At 45.4% G+C, this 18,345-nt stretch overlaps 1 protein-coding gene across 1 annotated transcript in view; it reads left to right on the top strand.

Annotated features, from left to right (window-relative positions):
• The window catches only part of CALM1 (calmodulin 1), a 72,217-nt gene that overhangs the window by 24,519 nt on the left and 29,353 nt on the right, over positions 1 to 18,345 (top strand). Inside the window, exons 2-3 of the mRNA XM_078660060.1 lie at positions 10,470 to 10,500; positions 10,961 to 11,104. Of these exons, the coding sequence (XP_078516186.1) occupies positions 10,470 to 10,500; positions 10,961 to 11,104 (175 nt within the window). The remainder of the gene's footprint in view (positions 1 to 10,469; positions 10,501 to 10,960; positions 11,105 to 18,345) is intronic.

The raw sequence follows: 18,345 nt of genomic DNA, 5'->3' as shown, positions 1-18,345 counted from the left end.
TACTGTTTCCTCACCAGCATTTCAGTTTTCTATAGCACGGACTCTACCCGAAGGTAGTGGAGCGCTTTACATGACCCCCAGTTACATTACACGAGGACAGATTCATGTTTTTGTAGGCACTGGGAGATTACTCGATTATTAAGCGATTTACCCAGAATCCCAACATGAGCCGACACAGATTCGAACCGGGTTCCCCAGCTCCAAAACCGGCAACTCAAGCTGGTACGCCACATTTGTGTAGGAATGAAAGTTAGCTGCACGCTGGTAATCATTATGAGAGGCATTTCCCTCTCCTTTAGATTGGGAATGTGGGTGAACCAGCATTTCACGGGTGTTGGCGCATGAAGTGCAGTATTGAAGTGGTTTATACAAAATAAAAAAACAATAATATAAAGAAAGTTGTACCTTGCAGACATCTTCCTCTGCAGCCGTGTTTGAATGGATATCAAAGTTTCAGTTTTGTTTAATCATTCACTCCTCACCAGATCACATGGTTAACGCACTCCATAAGCGATAGAAACCGAGGCCTGCTTCTTGGCAAGCATAATAACCACTAGTACCCTGTTCAACATCGATCTCATGGGGTCCTGATAAAAGCTAATCTTCCTGAAAGTGATCTATTGGGTCAGCATGGAAAACACATGTAAAGTACTCTAAACGGCAAACTAATTTAAGGAGACCTGTACACACCATCTAGGGCGACCGCCTGTTCGTATTTTTCACAGACTATCCTGAATTTGTGTACCTTGTCCGTGAGCACATGAGTGGTCCGTTACATGTGCCCAAGGCCACTGGCATTACGCTTCAGGAGAGGGCCAAATTATGCTGCAGGATTGAGTAAATCATGCTGCAAAAAAGGCATAATATGCAGCATAATGCGGCGCATTTTGTAACAGTATTCATTATTTCCACTTTATTTAACTTGGTAACTGTCTGGGCTTTGGTTGCACCTAATTAGTACCAGTTTAACACCCAAATATATCAATAAGCAATAGAAAAATAACCGTTCAGCTTTGCAAAGAGCCTTCTACTGAGCAGCAACACTTGTCTTTGTTTTTTCAAGGTAAATTCATATTCGAGGAACATTTTTGTATAATATTAGATTTGCCACATAATCTTCAGATTTTAAAAAAACATTTTATTTTTGGCTCAAACGGTCAAAGTTACTAAAAATGTAGCAACGAGCATTGGTCTCTGTAAGCTAACAAAAACCTTGTGCAAAAGTCCTGTAAGCAAGACCTAACAAGCATTGGCATAGCCAATAGGTCTCGCCTTTTGGACTTTATAAGTGTTTAGCTATGCAACAGTTGATGTTGTTGCACCAAGGATATTGTGCTGCATAACTAAATACTTATAAGGTCCCAAAAGCGAGACCTATTGGCTATGCCAATGTTTGTTAGGTCTTGCTTACAGGACTTTTGAACAAGGTTTTTGTTTGCTTACAGTCCACCCATTGGGTACCACTGGTTTGCGCCATTGTCACTCTTGTTTGCGTGCTTCTTAGACGTGAGCGTGTGATCTTTCCTGCCTCCATCGGTTTGTCCATTACCTGGAGCATGAACACATTCATTCTGTCCATCCGCTGCTCCTTGCTATTTATTATTCCGGTGCTTTTTTTCCCTTGCTTATGCACTCCACGAGTGCATGTGTTTTTCAGCTGTTTCCCTAGTGTGCTGATCTTTCCCCTCCCATGTTGTGCTCTTGCCAGCGTGTCTTAAAATATGCAAACTGCTGTACTGTACTTGTCATTACCTGCTGCCTGACCAGCATTTAGGTGTTTGGTGTGTTTTCTGCTTTTGTATCTATACCCTCACACAACAAATGTCTAAAACTAGCCAGACCAGTTGGCTTTGTTTACGTTCTTGCTAGCAGACAAATCTGCAATTTTGTTGTAAATAATTTCTACTGACAATTACAATTGGTACATACGTTACGATCAGTGTGTATCGAGTGAGGAAAGGCCAACAATTGGATGAGCATATGATCTGCACACTGCTCTTGCACACAAACTCACATTGCCTTCAGCCTACGCTCCAGAGTTCTTGATTGTGACCCGTTATGAACACCGTACTGCAACCAGAAATCACCCGGACACCTAAATGCTACTTTGCTGATAGGTCTAAAAGGCTGAGCTATTGGTTTTTCTAGTGCTTGCATAGTACATGAGACCGCTTAACTTAGTCATTGCTTAGTAAAGTACATTTCAGTTAAAATAAAATAAAAATTACAGTAGCAGAGTTTACAAATATTAACACATTTAAAGTCTTTACTTATGTCTATACAGTAGCCGTGTTAAAACTTTTGACAAACCAAATGGGACCCAAAGTCAAGACGTATTGGTTTTGCCAACGTGTTTTTGTTTTTTTATTCTGCTATTCTTCCTTCACTTGGTCACTCTGCTTTGTGCCTGAAGGTGGGTCTTCCCTAAGTCACAATTCATAATTTACTGGCTGTACCGTCCTTGGCCATAAAGCTAATATCTCCTTTTGAATGAGGACGGCTTTAACCCGCATGGAGCATCCTAAATATACACTTTTTCTCTAGCAATCTGATTTTGATGGCAATGGTCAATGCTGGCAGTCTCTTGTGCTGATGTTTACTGGAAAAAGGCCCATATGATTCTGATTTTTGAGATATTCAATGTTAAGGTTCCTGTGTCTGTGAGTCAGTTGAGAATTGGGTTTAGTTTATTCAGTAATGGTACTGAGATGGGCTCTACCGATCAGTCAGTGAAACTGAGGTCTCTTGCTTAACTGTTGAGGTGAGTGACTTTGAGGTAATGCTGAATATTTACCAGTAATTTTTATTGCTCTTATCCTGGTCAAGTCTTGAATTGCAGGAAACCATCTCGTGGGTCTATCTTTGGCATGGTGTGAGATTAAACTTTTTTTTAAAATACATTTTATTAGGTTATTTTGCAAAATGTCGGTCGCAGCCCCACACTGGCCAATAGATGTATTTTTAATTTGTATCTCTAACCATATTTCTGATATATAACCGCACCCACCAAACACGTAGGTGTCATAAGCGAAAAACTTAGACTGGTTCTGGTCTCAATGTTCGTACAAAATGTGCAATCGTCAGTGTGCCACATTAAAGATATACACACTTTAAAAAAAAAAAAAAATCTCTCAATGGGGATATACCAATACATAAAAACATAGCGAAACCGTTTCAGGGTCTGATTCAGGCAGGAGGGGGAAGGTCGATACCACAATAGTCTGCCCATCTAGTCCAGATTTTGCGGTGTTTTGCAGGGCATCCCCGGGCCTCCAACATCAATCTCAGCCCCATACATTTATCTAGTTCAGTTTTCCATTTGCCCAAGGTCGGGGTGATGCCTACCACATCTCTCTTGGCCACTGTGTGTGCTATAAACAGGAGGTGCTGCTTAAACCTATCCTCTTCCCCCGCCCTTCCCAACTTCCTGATGCCTTCTGTAGAGTGTAATAAGAAAAAGCAGGGATCGAGCGGGAGATCCTATGACAGCACCTCATGGAGACCCACATGGAGACCCAAGCGAATTCAGCGTCAAAACGGCCGTAACGCGGAGCAGCTCCAAACCGTGTGTAAGAATGACCCCCTCCTCCCCACCACACCTCAGACACATGGGGGACTGAATAACACCCATCCGCCATAGACGTACCCTAGTGTAATATGCGCGGTGCAGGTATTTAAATTGGATAAGCCGAAGCGCATGGACACTGCCGCACCCCTAGGGCTGGCGATGGCTTTGACCCAATCATCGTCAATGAGTTCAGGTATGTCTACTTGCCATGCAAGCCTCGTCTTGTCCAGTGTGGTGGGTGTATGGGTCGTAAGGGTCTGGTAGACCTGTTTGATCTTGTGAGGTCCTAGCTCCCCTGTAAGCAGTCGCTCCTCTAAGGGTGGAAACTTGGGGAGGGATTTTAATGTGTGGATCTGAGGTTGGAGAGTGTCTGAGCTGAAGGAACTTCTAGAATTGTGATTTATGTAGGTCGAAATCGGTCTGTAATTGCTGAAACTATTTCATTGTGGTGCCGCGCATTAAATTGCCTAGGGTCGACATCCCGACTCGGTCCCACCCTTTGAACCCCGTTAATGTTGATACGGAGCGGAGATGTGCCCTGCCATAAGGGGGTAATTTGAGTAAGTGTCCCCTGCCAGCCTATCTGTCTGGTCGCAGCCTGCCAGAGTTGTATCACCACTCTGCCGGCCAGTGGTAGGTGATCGAGGCGAACCGTGCTGTATAATAAGTGGAGGACCGAGACCGGTCCATAGCAGCATGTTCCGCCGAATATGCTGGATCGGTGGAGGGAGCAGTATCGCCATTTGTTTATAGCCATCAGATGGGACGCGACATAATAGGAAAAAAATCTGCTTCCGTGATCCCGCCGCAATGTGTATTGTGTACATGTGTGGAGCACTACACTGACCGCCCCGCCGTTCCACCTAAATTTATTTTGTATGGCTGCTACTTGTGCAAACCATGTGCGCGGAATGGGATATGGATAATTCTGTGGACTATATAGAATACGGGGCAGTGATACCATTTTAAAAATGGCTGAGCGCCTGTACAGGGAAAGAGGGAGAAAGGACCACATGGTGGTTTCATTGTGAAGGCTAGCCAGTAAAGGAGAAATATTGCACGCCCAAGAGACTTTCGGACATAGGGAAATATATATATGCTAAGATATTTAAAGCCCTCTGTCGCTCGGGAAAGCTGCGATGCCCAGGTGTTGTGTCCCTGATGTCCTCACACCGGGAATAGATTAGATTTGGCGGGGTTAGCATGGAGGCCCGAGGTTCCCCCAAGAACCCTAAGGATTTCCAGTTTAGGGGGACCTGAGTTCCAGGGATCGGTCATGAAAAAGAGGACATTGTCCGCATATAAAGCTATCCGGTCTGATCGCGACTGGGACCAGTCGAACCCCCGAAGGACCGGATCAATCCGAACTCGCGCCCCCAGGGGTTCTTATCGCAAGAGCAAATAACTGGGACAGGGGGCAACCCGGTCTGGTGCCCCCGCTGGATGTAAAAGGGCTGTGAGTGGTGTCCCACAACTCTGACCAATGCCGCCAGCTCCGTGTACAATAGTCGCACGTAAGCCAAAAAAGGGGCCCCAAATGTTATCTCCTCAAGGAGCTGGAATAAATACACCCACCTCGGAGTCGAACTAGAAGCAAGGCGGTTGGCCGACCCAGTGTCTGTGCTGCCGCGATGGCATTGTGTACCCGTTGGATATTATGTAGAGTAGCCCTGTGTAGCATAATGCCCGGGTAGAGAGGGAGAGGTGTGGCGCCGCGGCCAGGGCGACTGACGCTGGAATCTGGGGACCACGGTTCGATCCCCGGCTCCGGCGGCAGGTTAGCCCAGCACCATGTGACTCTGGGCAATAGCTCTCTTAATCTTCCCGACGGCCCCCAGCGCCTAGAGACCCTTACGGGTGATTGTGCGCTTTACAAATGTGGACTTTACTTTACTTTTTACTGATACAGCTGCGCAGGTGATCAGCCAGCACCTTCCCCAACAGCTTTGGCTTGAAATTTATGAGATGGGGCGATTATGAGGAAGGGACCACCGGGGGTCGGCCCGGCTTGTGAAACCGTACTATTTTTGCGTGTTGCCAGTCCCTAGGCACAACGGCAGACAACAGCCTCCTGGATTGTCGCCAATAAATGGGGCCCCAACATGTGTGTTTGGCCTGAGGAATTCCATTGGGAACCTGTTCGGCCCGGGAGCGCGGCCAGGATGAAGGGCATTAAGGGCTCCAGTGAGTTCCTCCATGGTAATGGGAGCGTCAAGTTCCTGAAGATGATTAGGAAGACGACTGGGAGAAATATCCACCAAAAATTCAGCGATCAATTCTGGTGAAATTTGTTCGTACTTAGTATTATAGAGGGTGGTAAAGTGTTTGGTGAATTCTGAAGCGACACCCTTTGGTGTCGTGTAGAGGGACCCATCGGTACTGCGAATGGTGGGGACCACCGCAGGTGGAGCATCTTACTGGACTTATCGCCCATTGATGAATTTGGTGCTGGGACGCCTCTCATATCTTTCGCTTCACTCATGAGGTGGTGCCGAAGATCCTGTTGCGCCTGCAGCAGGTTTAGGTGAATAACCGGGTTAGGATCGGTATCAAGTTGTGACGTTTAACGTGTCCCCAGAGCCTCCAACTGCTCCCGTCGCGCCCGCTTTTCATTTGTGCGGTAACTAATCTCAACCCCGCGAACCGTCGGTTTTAGGGCTTCCCATAAAATAGTCGGAGGGAGCAGTGGGGCTGTTATCCTCCAGGTATGTAACAACTGCGGTGTGAAGCATATCCTGATATGACTGGTCCCGGAGGTGCCATGGTGACATTCGCTACCAGAAGGAGGGTTTACGGGAAAGGGTGTGCAATTGTAATCTAAGAGGTGAATGATCGGAGAGCCCCCGGGGCATATGAGTCACTTGCAAGAATCTGTGCAGGTGTATCCGCAGGGCAAAGAAGTAGCCCATCCGTGATTGTGAACCATGTACCACTGAGAGATCTGTAAAATTCAGTTTGGTGGGATGATATTCGTGCCATATCAGCCCACCCCAAGGTATTGACCACGGTATGCAGCTTAGTCTGGCCCTGTAGGGGTGCACTGTCTGGGCTGCGTTGGCGATTCAATGCTCCCATGAGGTCATTCCAGTCGCTGCCCCCCCCCCCCCACAATGTCAAATTCTCGTGTACCTTGCCCCACGTTGCTACTAGCTTGTCAATAAATGTAGTCCCTAGAGGAGGGGGCGCATACATACTGCCTATAGTGATCCGCTCCCCGGACAGTGTGCATGTGACAAAGGAATCTGCCACCTGAATCTGCTTGATGTGTAATATATTGACATTGGACCCTGCGGTGGATGAGAATAGCCACCCCTCTGGATCCCCAGGTGAAAGCAGCATGATACACACGATAAAAGCCAAATCGAGCTAAGCAGGTTGTCTAGGTGCCTAATAAATGGGTTTATTGTAATAGGATATCAGCCCCATATCTTTTGGCCTGGCATAAGATTGCACCCAGTTTCATCTTATTGAGAAGACCCCTAACGTTCCAGGATACTCTTGTTAGATCCCCAACAGGAGTAGCCTCACCTGACATTATCACCCCTTTGGATAACAATCACAACAAAAGGACGGAGAACATGACCTGTCTGTGTAAAATAACATGTTACTGCAAACGCAACAAAACCAAATTCCCTTAACCCCCCCACCCGACACTGCCCATAAAGATGAGCATCTGTCCTGGTGTGTGACCCAGGAGACCCCCAACTGGGGGACCCCCTGCGCCCACACCAAAGGATCCCTTCCCACAAACATACAACACGGGGGGCATGAGTCTGTTGCCCCGCAGCCCCATGGCCATGCCCCACACCCACCCAGAGGAAGCTAGTAAGAAAGGGTTACTAAGTAGACCAGCCCCAAGTCAATTTGCAATTAAGATGTAGACACGACTTCGGATCACCAAGGTGGCCGCTCCAAACTTTCAGATCTTCTGCTGGACCCAGAGCCATACCATTATTTTGATTTATTGCGCCTCTGGTGTTGAATGCGTGAGCTGCGAGAGGAGTCAGAGTCCACTACAGGCGGCCAGTTAAGTCTTAGTTGTGGGTGCTCATCAGTCCGTGCAAAAACTGGCTGGGGGTATCATCAAAAAAGTTCAGCTTGCACAACCTGCGCTTCGCGGCTGTTAAGGATTGGTGCTGTTGCTAAACCTGGTGTGTATAATCCGGGAACACCATGATGGGGTGAGTCACACTGAAGGCCATCTTTGTGAGTCCTGGTGAACCTCAAGATCGCATCGCGGTCAGAGTAGTTAAGAATCTTGGCGATGACCGGCCTTGGGCTGCCCCTGATGGAGGCTTTTGTGTCTGGGCTCGGTGGGCCCGTTCCAGTACAAAGGATGATGACGACAGGAGATCCTTTGGCAAGATATCTGTGAGCCATTTGGCTATGAAGGTGGTCATTGATCCACCCTCTCATCCCTCCCGCAGGCCCACAAAGCGTAGATTGTTGCGCCGTGCATGTTCTTCCACTCTGGAGGCCAGCTCCTGTGACACCACAGTGAGCTTATTCACTTCTTTTTGGAGGGAGGACACCGTATCCTCTACAGTCGAGACTTGAGTTTCAGCTCCAGTAATCTGGTCCACTGCTTTATGGAGATCTTGACTTAGGAAGGAGACTTCAGACCCCACTGCGCCTTTCTTGGCATAGGGTGTGTCTTGCATGATTGATTGATTGCTGCCAGGAGGGCCGCATTGTCGGGTGCAGAAGCTCCCCATCTCCTCCCCGCGTCGTGAATTGGTCAATGGTGCCCTGTTTGGGACCAGTGCCCGCGGGCCTGCCCTTGCCCATCTCCAAAGGACCTGGGTGCGTGGAGGACTGTAGCACAGTGGAATTTCCAGCCCAGATCTTTAGCTTAGCAGAGTCAATGACAATCTCTACACGGCTCCCATGGTGCTGGTTAAGTTATGGTGTTGGTCCCACCAGTTGAGCGCCCGATGATGGCATACGCACTCTTATCGTCTCTCCCGCTGGGTGACGCTGCAGGTACCAGCTTCTTGTGGTTTGCGCCGGTCAGGTGAACACCCGCCTCACTCACTGGCAGGGGGAAAGTGGATCAGCACACCCATCCCTGTGCCTCGTGTCCCAGGCCCCGCTGCAGTCCTCCGGGGCCTCGCGTACAGCTCCCATGGCGCCTCATTGACACCCAGGCCTGCCAGGTCTTGATATATGGCCATTGCTCCTGGGGCAGGTCCAACCGGGCCTGAGATTTCAAGGTGCACCGGCCGGGACTCCGCAACACTCGCAGAGGAGGTCAGGGGCCACAGCGCGTATCACGGGTTGGCCCAGCCGTGCTTCCGATCCTGCAGGCAGATCCCCAGGCGGAGTCCCGAAGCAGCGGGGGAAGGGAGGGGATGGGCCGCAGCGCCCCTGCCCAAAAATCAGTCTGTACCTTGTGTGGAGATTCAGCAGGGGCCGACTTATCGCTTCCATCTCCCCGATGTGCAGAAGCCCGCCGTCACACAGACCGGTGGCCGGAAGAGGGGCCCAACCCACGCCCCTCTCTTTGGATCAAATCGGCCAAGAACCTCCACAGCCGTGCCACGCAGGTAGTCTTTCACCAGGGGCCACACACGCTCCAAGCAGGAGAACAGGACAGCCAGCGGGCGCCCTTGCAGATCACCACCACACGCGTGCGACAGATCACCGACCCCACCTCTAATATTGTTGGGCAATCCGGAGCAGGCCCGATGCGCTCCTGAGCACCGGTAATCACAGTACGGGCCCCGCCGCAGGGTATTGATTCAGAGTGATCGGCGAAGGAGAGAAGGGCAGGAGCAGCGGTCACCTAGGTGTCATAGGGCACGGGCCGATCGCTCACCTCCTGAGACCGACCCGGCCTCAGCGCTGTCCAACACCAGCCGTGTGCTGTCTAATCCTCCAGGGCACAGTCGCACGACTACAATCTGCAAAGCAGCGCCTCGATGGCCCAGGGGGTGCCAGCCAGCCCTCGCATCTTCCTGGCAGGTCTCTGTCCACCTAAACCCGGGCTGCATCCGGGGACCTTCTTCTCTGTGCACTTGGCCCCGCGCGGGTAAGATGGCGGGCTCAAGTAGAAGGGGGGGGGGGGGGCAGCGGCGTCCCCTCACCGGATCAAACCCTCAGGCGTTGTTTCTCACAGGAGGCACAAGGTGCCCAACAGCAGGCAAGATTAAACTATTTTTACTAACAGACTGGGCTATTTGGAAACTTGATTGTTTGCGTTGCTGTCCCTGAAGAGTGTTAAAAAATTAGTGAATAGATGTGCCGCTTTCTTGTGTTATGACTGACTCGTAAGATTAGGCCTGGGTAATGACTTCAAATTTACAGACACCACACCTGCTGCAGCATCTCCGTCATAGTGTGCGCCACTTCTCTGATCTCCCATTCCTTGTCTTTGATAAAAGAGGTGAAGCCATTGTTCTTGGTGCTATTGATAAAATCGATGTAGTGGGATTGAGTTTGCGATATTTTAACTGAGTTGTCTTGCCTTTACGTAACCATTTTACTATCATTTTTAGGTCTGGCTTGACAAGAGGTGTCTGCATACCTATTGTTAACAATTCTTTAACTTGCATGTAGTGGGCGTTGGCTTCATTTCCACATGAGTAACCTCAAACTACTTGCCCTTTCGCCTCCTTTGTAATGTTTGCATTCTAATTTGAGGTACTATTTTACGTCTCAAAAGTACACTGAATTATCACAAATAATGATTTAACTTATACATTCAGAAAATATACATTTGTTTTTTCAATGGAGACTTTCCGGTTGCATATTAATTCACTTTACCTTTGTTTAACTTTTTTTTTGCTAGCAATTACTATTTAATGACAAACCGTATTGTGCATAGTGACTTAAATTAAGCTCTTAAGAGTTAAAATTGAAATTATACACTTTGCTAACATATCTTACCTTTTCTTACTAGGCTGACCAGCTCACAGAGGAACAGATTGCTGGTAAGTGATTTGGTCTTAGAAGCTCATTTAATTGCAGTTGGGTTTTAAAAAAAAAAAAAAGTCTGAGGCTCTGCACATAGTGAGCTTTGGGCTAGATCTGTACCTGCTGAGGGCTAGGTTTAGCTCTAGGTTTACAAGTGAACATTACGCTTATTTTGCGTTCATTAAGGTATTCTAGCCCTTGATTGGTCTACACCTGATTTTATGTTTTTCAGTATTGTTTGTTACTAAATCATTTTTTAGATATATTGACCTGCAACTGTTGCATAGGTTATAGCCTACTTTGCAGGGTCATGGGTTTTACCAAATTGCGTAACACTGTCAAGATGCTGCACATTTGTGATTTGGGAGAAGCAAATGAAATTTTGTCTTGTAGCTAGTTTTCCTTTATTGTACAATTTTGCTTAAAACAGTGTGTACTTTATATAAAAACGTTATTGATCTTACTATTCCCATACAGAATTCAAGGAAGCTTTCTCTCTATTCGACAAGGATGGTGATGGTACCATTACAACAAAAGAACTTGGAACTGTCATGCGATCGCTTGGCCAAAATCCAACTGAGGCGGAATTGCAGGATATGATCAACGAGGTGGATGCTGACGGTAGGTGCTGGTGAAAATCTTTGAGGCATTTGAGTAACTTTTGTGTTGTTGAGGTTGTCTTTTAATAATGATTTGGAAAGTAATTAGTCCATTGGTTTAAGTTCTTCGCCCTTTAGGAAAAGAGAAACCCTTGTGCAATTGATGCCATGTTGCATTTGTTCTTAATCTCTACAAACCCAACTCTTGCTCTTACGATGCATTTTTTGCTGTCTGTTATCTGGTCATACACTTTCAATTTCTTGAATGGCAGCCCAAACCTGGCCTTCTGAAACATTCAACACCCATGTCCATCTTAAGCATGTACTCTAGTTGTTAAATTGTCAAAAAAGGCCCTTTGAGCCCCTTGTATTATACTTTAGCAAAAGAGAAAGCCATTCCTCCTTCATTATTACGAATCTGCTATCAACGCTTATGTCAGTTTTTGGCATCTGACTTTTTAACACTGGTCAGGTAATATGTATTCCCCAGATAAATTGCTTTTGCTTTCTCTCCCCAATCTCTTTGGGATAAATACTGTGCAAAATGGCAGAGGTGTTGCTTCCAGCTATAGTTCTGACTTTAGTACCAAAACCGATGGAACTGGAGGTGCTAATGAATATTGTTACAAAGCAGATATCTAGTGATGAATGTTTGGAGATTTTGTACCATGCACACTCATATTTTGATAACCAAGTCAGGGGAAAGGGATGGGGTAGTTCCATGTATTAAAGTATTGTCTGTTGTGTACTTGAGCGGCTTTGAAACAATGAGTTGTCTGGTTGTCTTAATGTGGGCACCAGGGCTCAATGAGGATAATTCAATTCTGCAATTGATGTTCATATTGGAGTAGATGATTTTAGATAGTTTAGTGTTATTTGCAGATTGATGATTCTTGACACTCCTGTGCTCAGATTAAGGACAAATGTTGGGATTCGTTTTTAGGGTATTCTGAAAGCCATTGTGGAGCTTCTGTACAAAAACATCATGCCACTTTGATTTTATGGTGGTAATTTTGTTGCAGATAGGCTGCTAGTTTTCTGAAGTTTTAAGATTGGATTATCGCAGTTACACTGGTCCGGTTTTGAAGAGATTTGAGCATTCTAAAAAATGTCTCTGGCTGAGTGAGGGGATGTTGAAGATGCTTGCAACCGGAGGACTGATTTCAGTTTCGATGGGGATAGTCCTTAAAATAGCAGTACTTTAAGGGTTGACCGTTTGTGGTAGATTAGCCTTGGTATTACAGTACGACAGCCCAACTGCAAATACCACTTTAAAAAAAAAAATTCCATGGCTTTCTTAGTGGAGATGAGGTAGAAAGAGGGTGTTGCATTTGATATGTCTTAATTCAGTAACTGGTAGTTTGATGTTTCCAATGTTCAGTCGTGTTCATCATGGAATTGGACGTAACCAACACCTCTAGGGAAATAATTCCCTCAGTTTTAGAATTGCTGGTGAAAGATGTGAATTGAGGAGGTGGCTGTTTCCTCTATTTCCTTGCTTTTGAGTGTGGTGGGGTAAGCAGAAAAGCTTTAGGTATATTAGGCAGTGAGTCTGTCTTGCTAGGAGTAAAGAGCTATATGGATGGGAGTGTTATTGCTTGAACGTGCTCTATGAGAATTTGTGAATGACGTGAGCATATTTTGGAGAGTGGGGCCATGTGTGTGGTTATGTTGCCCCCTATCGATGCCTAGAATGATTTTGGATACAAAACCTGCATTAGTAATTAAGTGCGGCAGACAGCTGTGTGGTCACGGTGTCTGTACTTTGGAATGCTAAATGCGTATTGACAATTCATTCAAACGTACTCGACTTGTTAATGAGGCTGCTTCGAACAGCTGCATTAAGTGCTGGTTTTTGTATGGGCTCGGTACCTGATGTGTAAGCGGCTGGGATTCCGACCCTGGGATGTCCCTGCTGGAAGTCTTAGTTTTAGTAAATGTTTAGTGTTTGGACAGTTCTCTTTTAAAAATGGTTTTATTGGCATTTCAATAAAAACGAGAAGCCAAGTTCACCAACTCTGTCCTAATTGAAGCATTCTCTCCCCCCCCCTTTCCATGTGTGTTGCTGTGCAGCTAATCTCTGTTCTGCCTGCAGCCTTTGTCCCTGTATTTCATGAGCTTTTTAGATCCTGCCTAGACAGGGCTTGCGAGACCTGCTGTATTCAGAATATGGTCATTAAGCTCCGCCCATACATTTTATTGGCTCCTTGGAGAGTATCAGAATTCTTTTTTTATTTCATGGGTTTATTTTGTTAGCAGTTCCTCCTTCCTGTTTAGTATCGCCCTTTCTTCTGTTACTGCCCATGAGGACAGCCCCTGTTACACATCTTACTCGTCTGGGTTATTTAGAGAGCTTTGACTTCACTCTTGTGTTCTTTTTGTTGGCGAGCCTCTGCTCCTTAATTGTTCAGTTTACTTTGCTTCTGACAGCTTCATTTGCCAAAACTATTTTTTCTGTTTTAATTCAAACTAGTAGAGCGCTGGCATGAGCTTAAGTGATTTGCCAACAGATCGTTAGATGAGGCTCGAACACGGAACCCCAGCTACGACGTTGACAGCAGCATCACATCCTCTCCCTCTAGGGATAGCATTCCACAGAATGAGCCTGAACAGAAATAGTCTGTTCTACTGCTCACCTTGATGGCTTTCTTCCAAAGCAGACCCCACCCAACTTGCGACACCCACGCTCCTTTAAGAGTGCTGCTTTTTGCCCTCCTCTGCTTGAAATGTGTGTTCAGACTCCTACTTATTAATTGCGCAGCAGTCCCTTTTTATGCCCGTGTGAGTCAAAAATTGTTGCCTTTCCTCAAAAGCAAACCCCTTGCCACCCACCCCACGCACCTTTATTTAATAAGACCTCCGCTTTCACTTTTGGCTGCATCTGCTTGAAATGTAGGTTGTTCTGCCTCTTATCTATTAACGGTTCCACAATCACTTTGGGCTCATAAAGCCACACACAATTGCCTGTATGGACCATATGTCCCCAATTGAACTTTAGAAAGATTTTTCGCCCTACACTTTATGTAGCTTTCTTTATTGTATCAGATATTTATATAGCGCAAAACTGTCACCCTACGGGTATCCTGGCGCTTTAACTTCAGATAGTATGACATTTGAACAGACTCACATTGGCAATAAAAGGACTAAATATCCACCCTAGGGTATAGCCAAATTTTCACAAACTTTCTGAAACAGGTTAACGAATTGGCCTGTCTGGGGAAGGTCATTCCAGAGTCGTGCAGCGGCCACGCCAAAGGCTCTGCCCCACCCTAATTCTCTTAAAACTAGTAATCTTTAGCAAGTTTACATTACAGGAGCGGAGCTACCTTTTCGGATTATACCAGGTAAATCTCTCCCGTAGGGGAATAGGGCCCAGGCCATGTACCGCTTTATACACAATACACAGATTTAAAACGGATTCTCTCTTTAATGGGCAACCAATGTAGATCTTTAAGGGCTCCGGTCGTAGAGGGCCCTGCTTTGCCTATGTAGCGCCAGCTTTGCTGCAATAGACTGGACTCTCTGTACTGCGGTGCTCCCAAATATAGAGCATTACAGTAGTCCAGTCTGCTAAGAATTACACTTTGTACTACAAGTGAGCGAGTGTCCTTGGGCAGAAGAGGGAGCATCTGTTGTAACATCCGCAATGGCAAGAAGCATACATCGGCTGTTTTATTTGCCTGGGATTCCATTTGGAGACTGCCATCCATTAGTACCTCCCAAGTTGCGCACAGTTTTGGCAGGAAACAGGGGGTCCTCCTCTGGAGTGAGCCTAAACTCTGGCATTAAATGTTGATGCAAGCTGGAGGATGGGCAAAACATCACCTCTGTTTTTCCGCCATTAAATTGCGCATACACTCTTGAAACTTGTCCATCACTGCCTGTTTCTCTTACAGGGATAACACCAGTTGGGTGTCGTCCACGTAGTTAACCAGGTCGATGTAAGCGAGTAAGGGGCGCAAGTAGATATTAAAGAGAATGGGGCTTATCGCAGATCCCTGCGGAACCCCATAAGGTACTACGGACTGACTCGACTCATATGGTGGCAAAGACACTACCTGTTACCTCCCAGTTAAGATTGTATCCACTGCAGGGCTCATCCTTTTATCCCCGTAGTTTTTAATCTCTCCATCAGTACTGTATGGTTCACCATGTCGAATGCGGCCGACATATCTAGTAATACTAGGACAGAAGATTCTCCCTTGTCTGCTTGCATCCGTAGATTACCCATAACAGTAACCAAGGCAGTCGAAGTACTGTGACCCGGGTGGAAGCCAAATTGATCCTTGTCTAATAGGAGATTATCCTCTAAGTGTCCAGACAAGGTTTTGCTGACTGTTTTCTCTAGAATTTTAACCGGGTATGGCAGAAAGGATATAGGTCTAAAGTTGGCCTGGACCAGGGGAACAAGGAAGGGTTTTTTGAGCAAAGGGGTGACTACTGCCTTTTCCATATTTCCGGGACCGCTCCCTCTTCCAGGGATTGGTCCTTTAAATATGAATCTGAATGGCACCAATAAGACCGACGGGTTTCATGTTTTGCGAAGTCGGTGTTGCTTTACCTTCTTTCTAACTTTGGGTTCTTAAGTGAATGGTAATTGTTCATGACGCAGGCAAACTGAATATATAAAACTGAATATCTAACAATTATTTGTTTGTAACGATGGTATTGAGTTTGTATGGACCTGGTCATCCACCTTCAGTCCAAACAGCTCTTTGCATGTTGTCATCCTACGTTCAACATAAGGTGGTCCTTTGGGCTGTGACGCCCTACGATTACTGGCTTTCCCACTACGCAAGCTTTGGAGACTGGCAAACAAAAGTGATCATTGACACGAACTCCATTTTATGTGGGTTAAATGACCTCCGTATTCCTGCCTGGATTGGGAAACTGAGGACCAAAAATACTGTTTCTCAGTTTTTCTCCTAAACAATAAAATTACCCCACCTCCTTTTACCTCTACCAACTGGAACCCTAAAAATCACCTTTGCTTCCCTTTTACCTACACTTTAACACTTTTTCTTAAACTTTTTTTTTTTTTTTTTTTACATGATCTGCATGGTAAAATTACAAATGCTTTCCTCCGTGATGCTTGTATGCATGGTAAAGTCTGTTTCCCAGTATACAGAATTGTCGCCCGACCTTGTCTTGAATATAGTTGACGCAACCTATTGTCGCATTGGGTGATGCTATTCTTATTAACCGCGGTGGGACAAACCATATTTTTGTACACTATATTTAAAATGCTGGTCTGAAATTATATTGTAACCTCGTTTACTAAAGAAATTTGTTTTATTGATACTTATCGGTCTGATCTGGTTAGGATTGTTATGCAGTGGACGGTGGGATTTCTTTTTCATGAAAATGTCGATTTTAAACCCTGTGAGTGTATTTTTACCAATTTCTGAAGAACCATGTTATTTTCGAATTTATGGTTTTGGATGGTCGTTACTCTCTAGGTACAGTATCCTAAGTCAGTTAACATCTGAAAAGAATCTCTGAATAAACATTCCTCATTGTAGAAAGTGTGCAATATGTGTGGTCCATAAATTACTTCTGTATTTGGTGCATTGAGTTTCGGTTCAGTTATTAATCTACTCTTAGATGGTGTTGGTTATTATCGGAAAGCTAAAGCTTAAGTTTGGGGGAAAACCACTATTATAGATGGTTTGCATAAATGGCATGCAAAGAGTGCTTTTGTAACTCTAGGCAATGACTGTTTGTGTGGGAAGGTAAAGGTTGAAATTGCGAAAGCAGTTTCAGAAAGGACGCATATCCACTCACTATGTACCTGTTGTATGTTGCAGGGCTGACATTCCCTGGCAGACTAGACTAGGGGCATAATCAGCAAGTTTTTTGGAACATAGGCGTCTGGTCTCTTTCTTGTAAAATAGTGCATAATCTTTTATGACTTATTTTGTAATGTTCTGCATGATTTTCTGTTTTGAAATTTAATATGTTGAAATGTAGGGTATTCATTCATTTGGTATCTCTGAGAAATACGCCTCCTTCACACCCCTGTTCTAAATTTTGTCCAGGATTAAAACCGTATGAATTGGACTAAGTATTGCATTCCGAATTGCTCATGCAGTAAAAAATGGTGCAGTTGGATTTACCCTGATCTGAATCCCTGGCAAGTTTGTGATATCACCCCCAGATGGATGTCTGTGGTCTATTCCAGTTTAGGGGTATGCGTAAAGCGCAGTGCTACATGTTGAGAAGTTATCAAAATTAACTTAGTTCGCTCTACTACCTCAATTGATGAGAGGTTCAGTTAAAAGGTTAATCTGTTTGTATTCAAAAACTGCGAAGGGCGAAAAAAAAAAAATCAGACGTTCACATAGACCCATCCTAGAAATAAGCATGTTCTTTGAACAGCCTGCCATTTGATTCTATATGTGAAGCTATCCTTTGAGTTGTATACCGCATTAATCTTTAGTTGTTTCTGATATGTAATATTGACGACTCATTATTCTGCTGGTCGGTTAAGGTATTGCTGAAATAAAAGTCCTCCATTTCCGATTGGCCTGGGATCGCATCCATTCTGCATTGACCGAGTTTAACTTTTGCACTTCACATGTTCCAAGTGCTTACCTATGTCACCTGCTGCTTTCTTGAAGCCTGCTCCCTAAGGTTGCAGAAAGTGTCCAGGTGATTAATCTCTGTAAGCCACATTTGTTAGGCGGGGGAGGGGGGGTGGCAAATCCTATGGGCATGCCTTGGGTGCGGTATGGGGTAGTGGGCTGTTATGCTCGGTGCTTTCCTCTCCCTTCTACTAATCAAAGTTCTGTGTCTAAATCTGCTTGTGCCTTGCTTAGTGTGTTTTCTAAAACTGATTTATTCTAGACTGTACTGTTTTTTCTTTATTTATTTTTTTATCCCAAACAGATACACTTCTGGTGCAATTTAGGCATTGATTACAACATATCCATAGAATAGTTGCTACTCTCCTAGTAGTTTAGTCACCCTCCTGATGACAAATGTTAGAGGGGTTGAAATGATGACACCAACACTCCAATCCAACTTGCTCTCCTCTGATTCCAGGACCACAAGTAACTCATTTGTACAACCCCTCTACAGTGCCTCATTGAATTGACAGCCATTGTGTTTATGTGCCCCACAAGATGATCTGCACTATTTATGGCACATTTGATTCAAATTAATACTGCATTGCTTAATTTTTCAACATTGTTGTACCTTTTGCAATTATCTTATGTTGAATAACCATTATTTAGATTTACTCATTTGCCCCTCTTCTACAAA

This window comes from Lissotriton helveticus, chromosome 9 (assembly GCF_964261635.1).
Source record: "Lissotriton helveticus chromosome 9, aLisHel1.1, whole genome shotgun sequence".
Lineage (NCBI taxonomy): Eukaryota > Metazoa > Chordata > Amphibia > Caudata > Salamandridae > Lissotriton > Lissotriton helveticus.
This window is presented reverse-complemented; position numbering and strand designations above follow the sequence as displayed.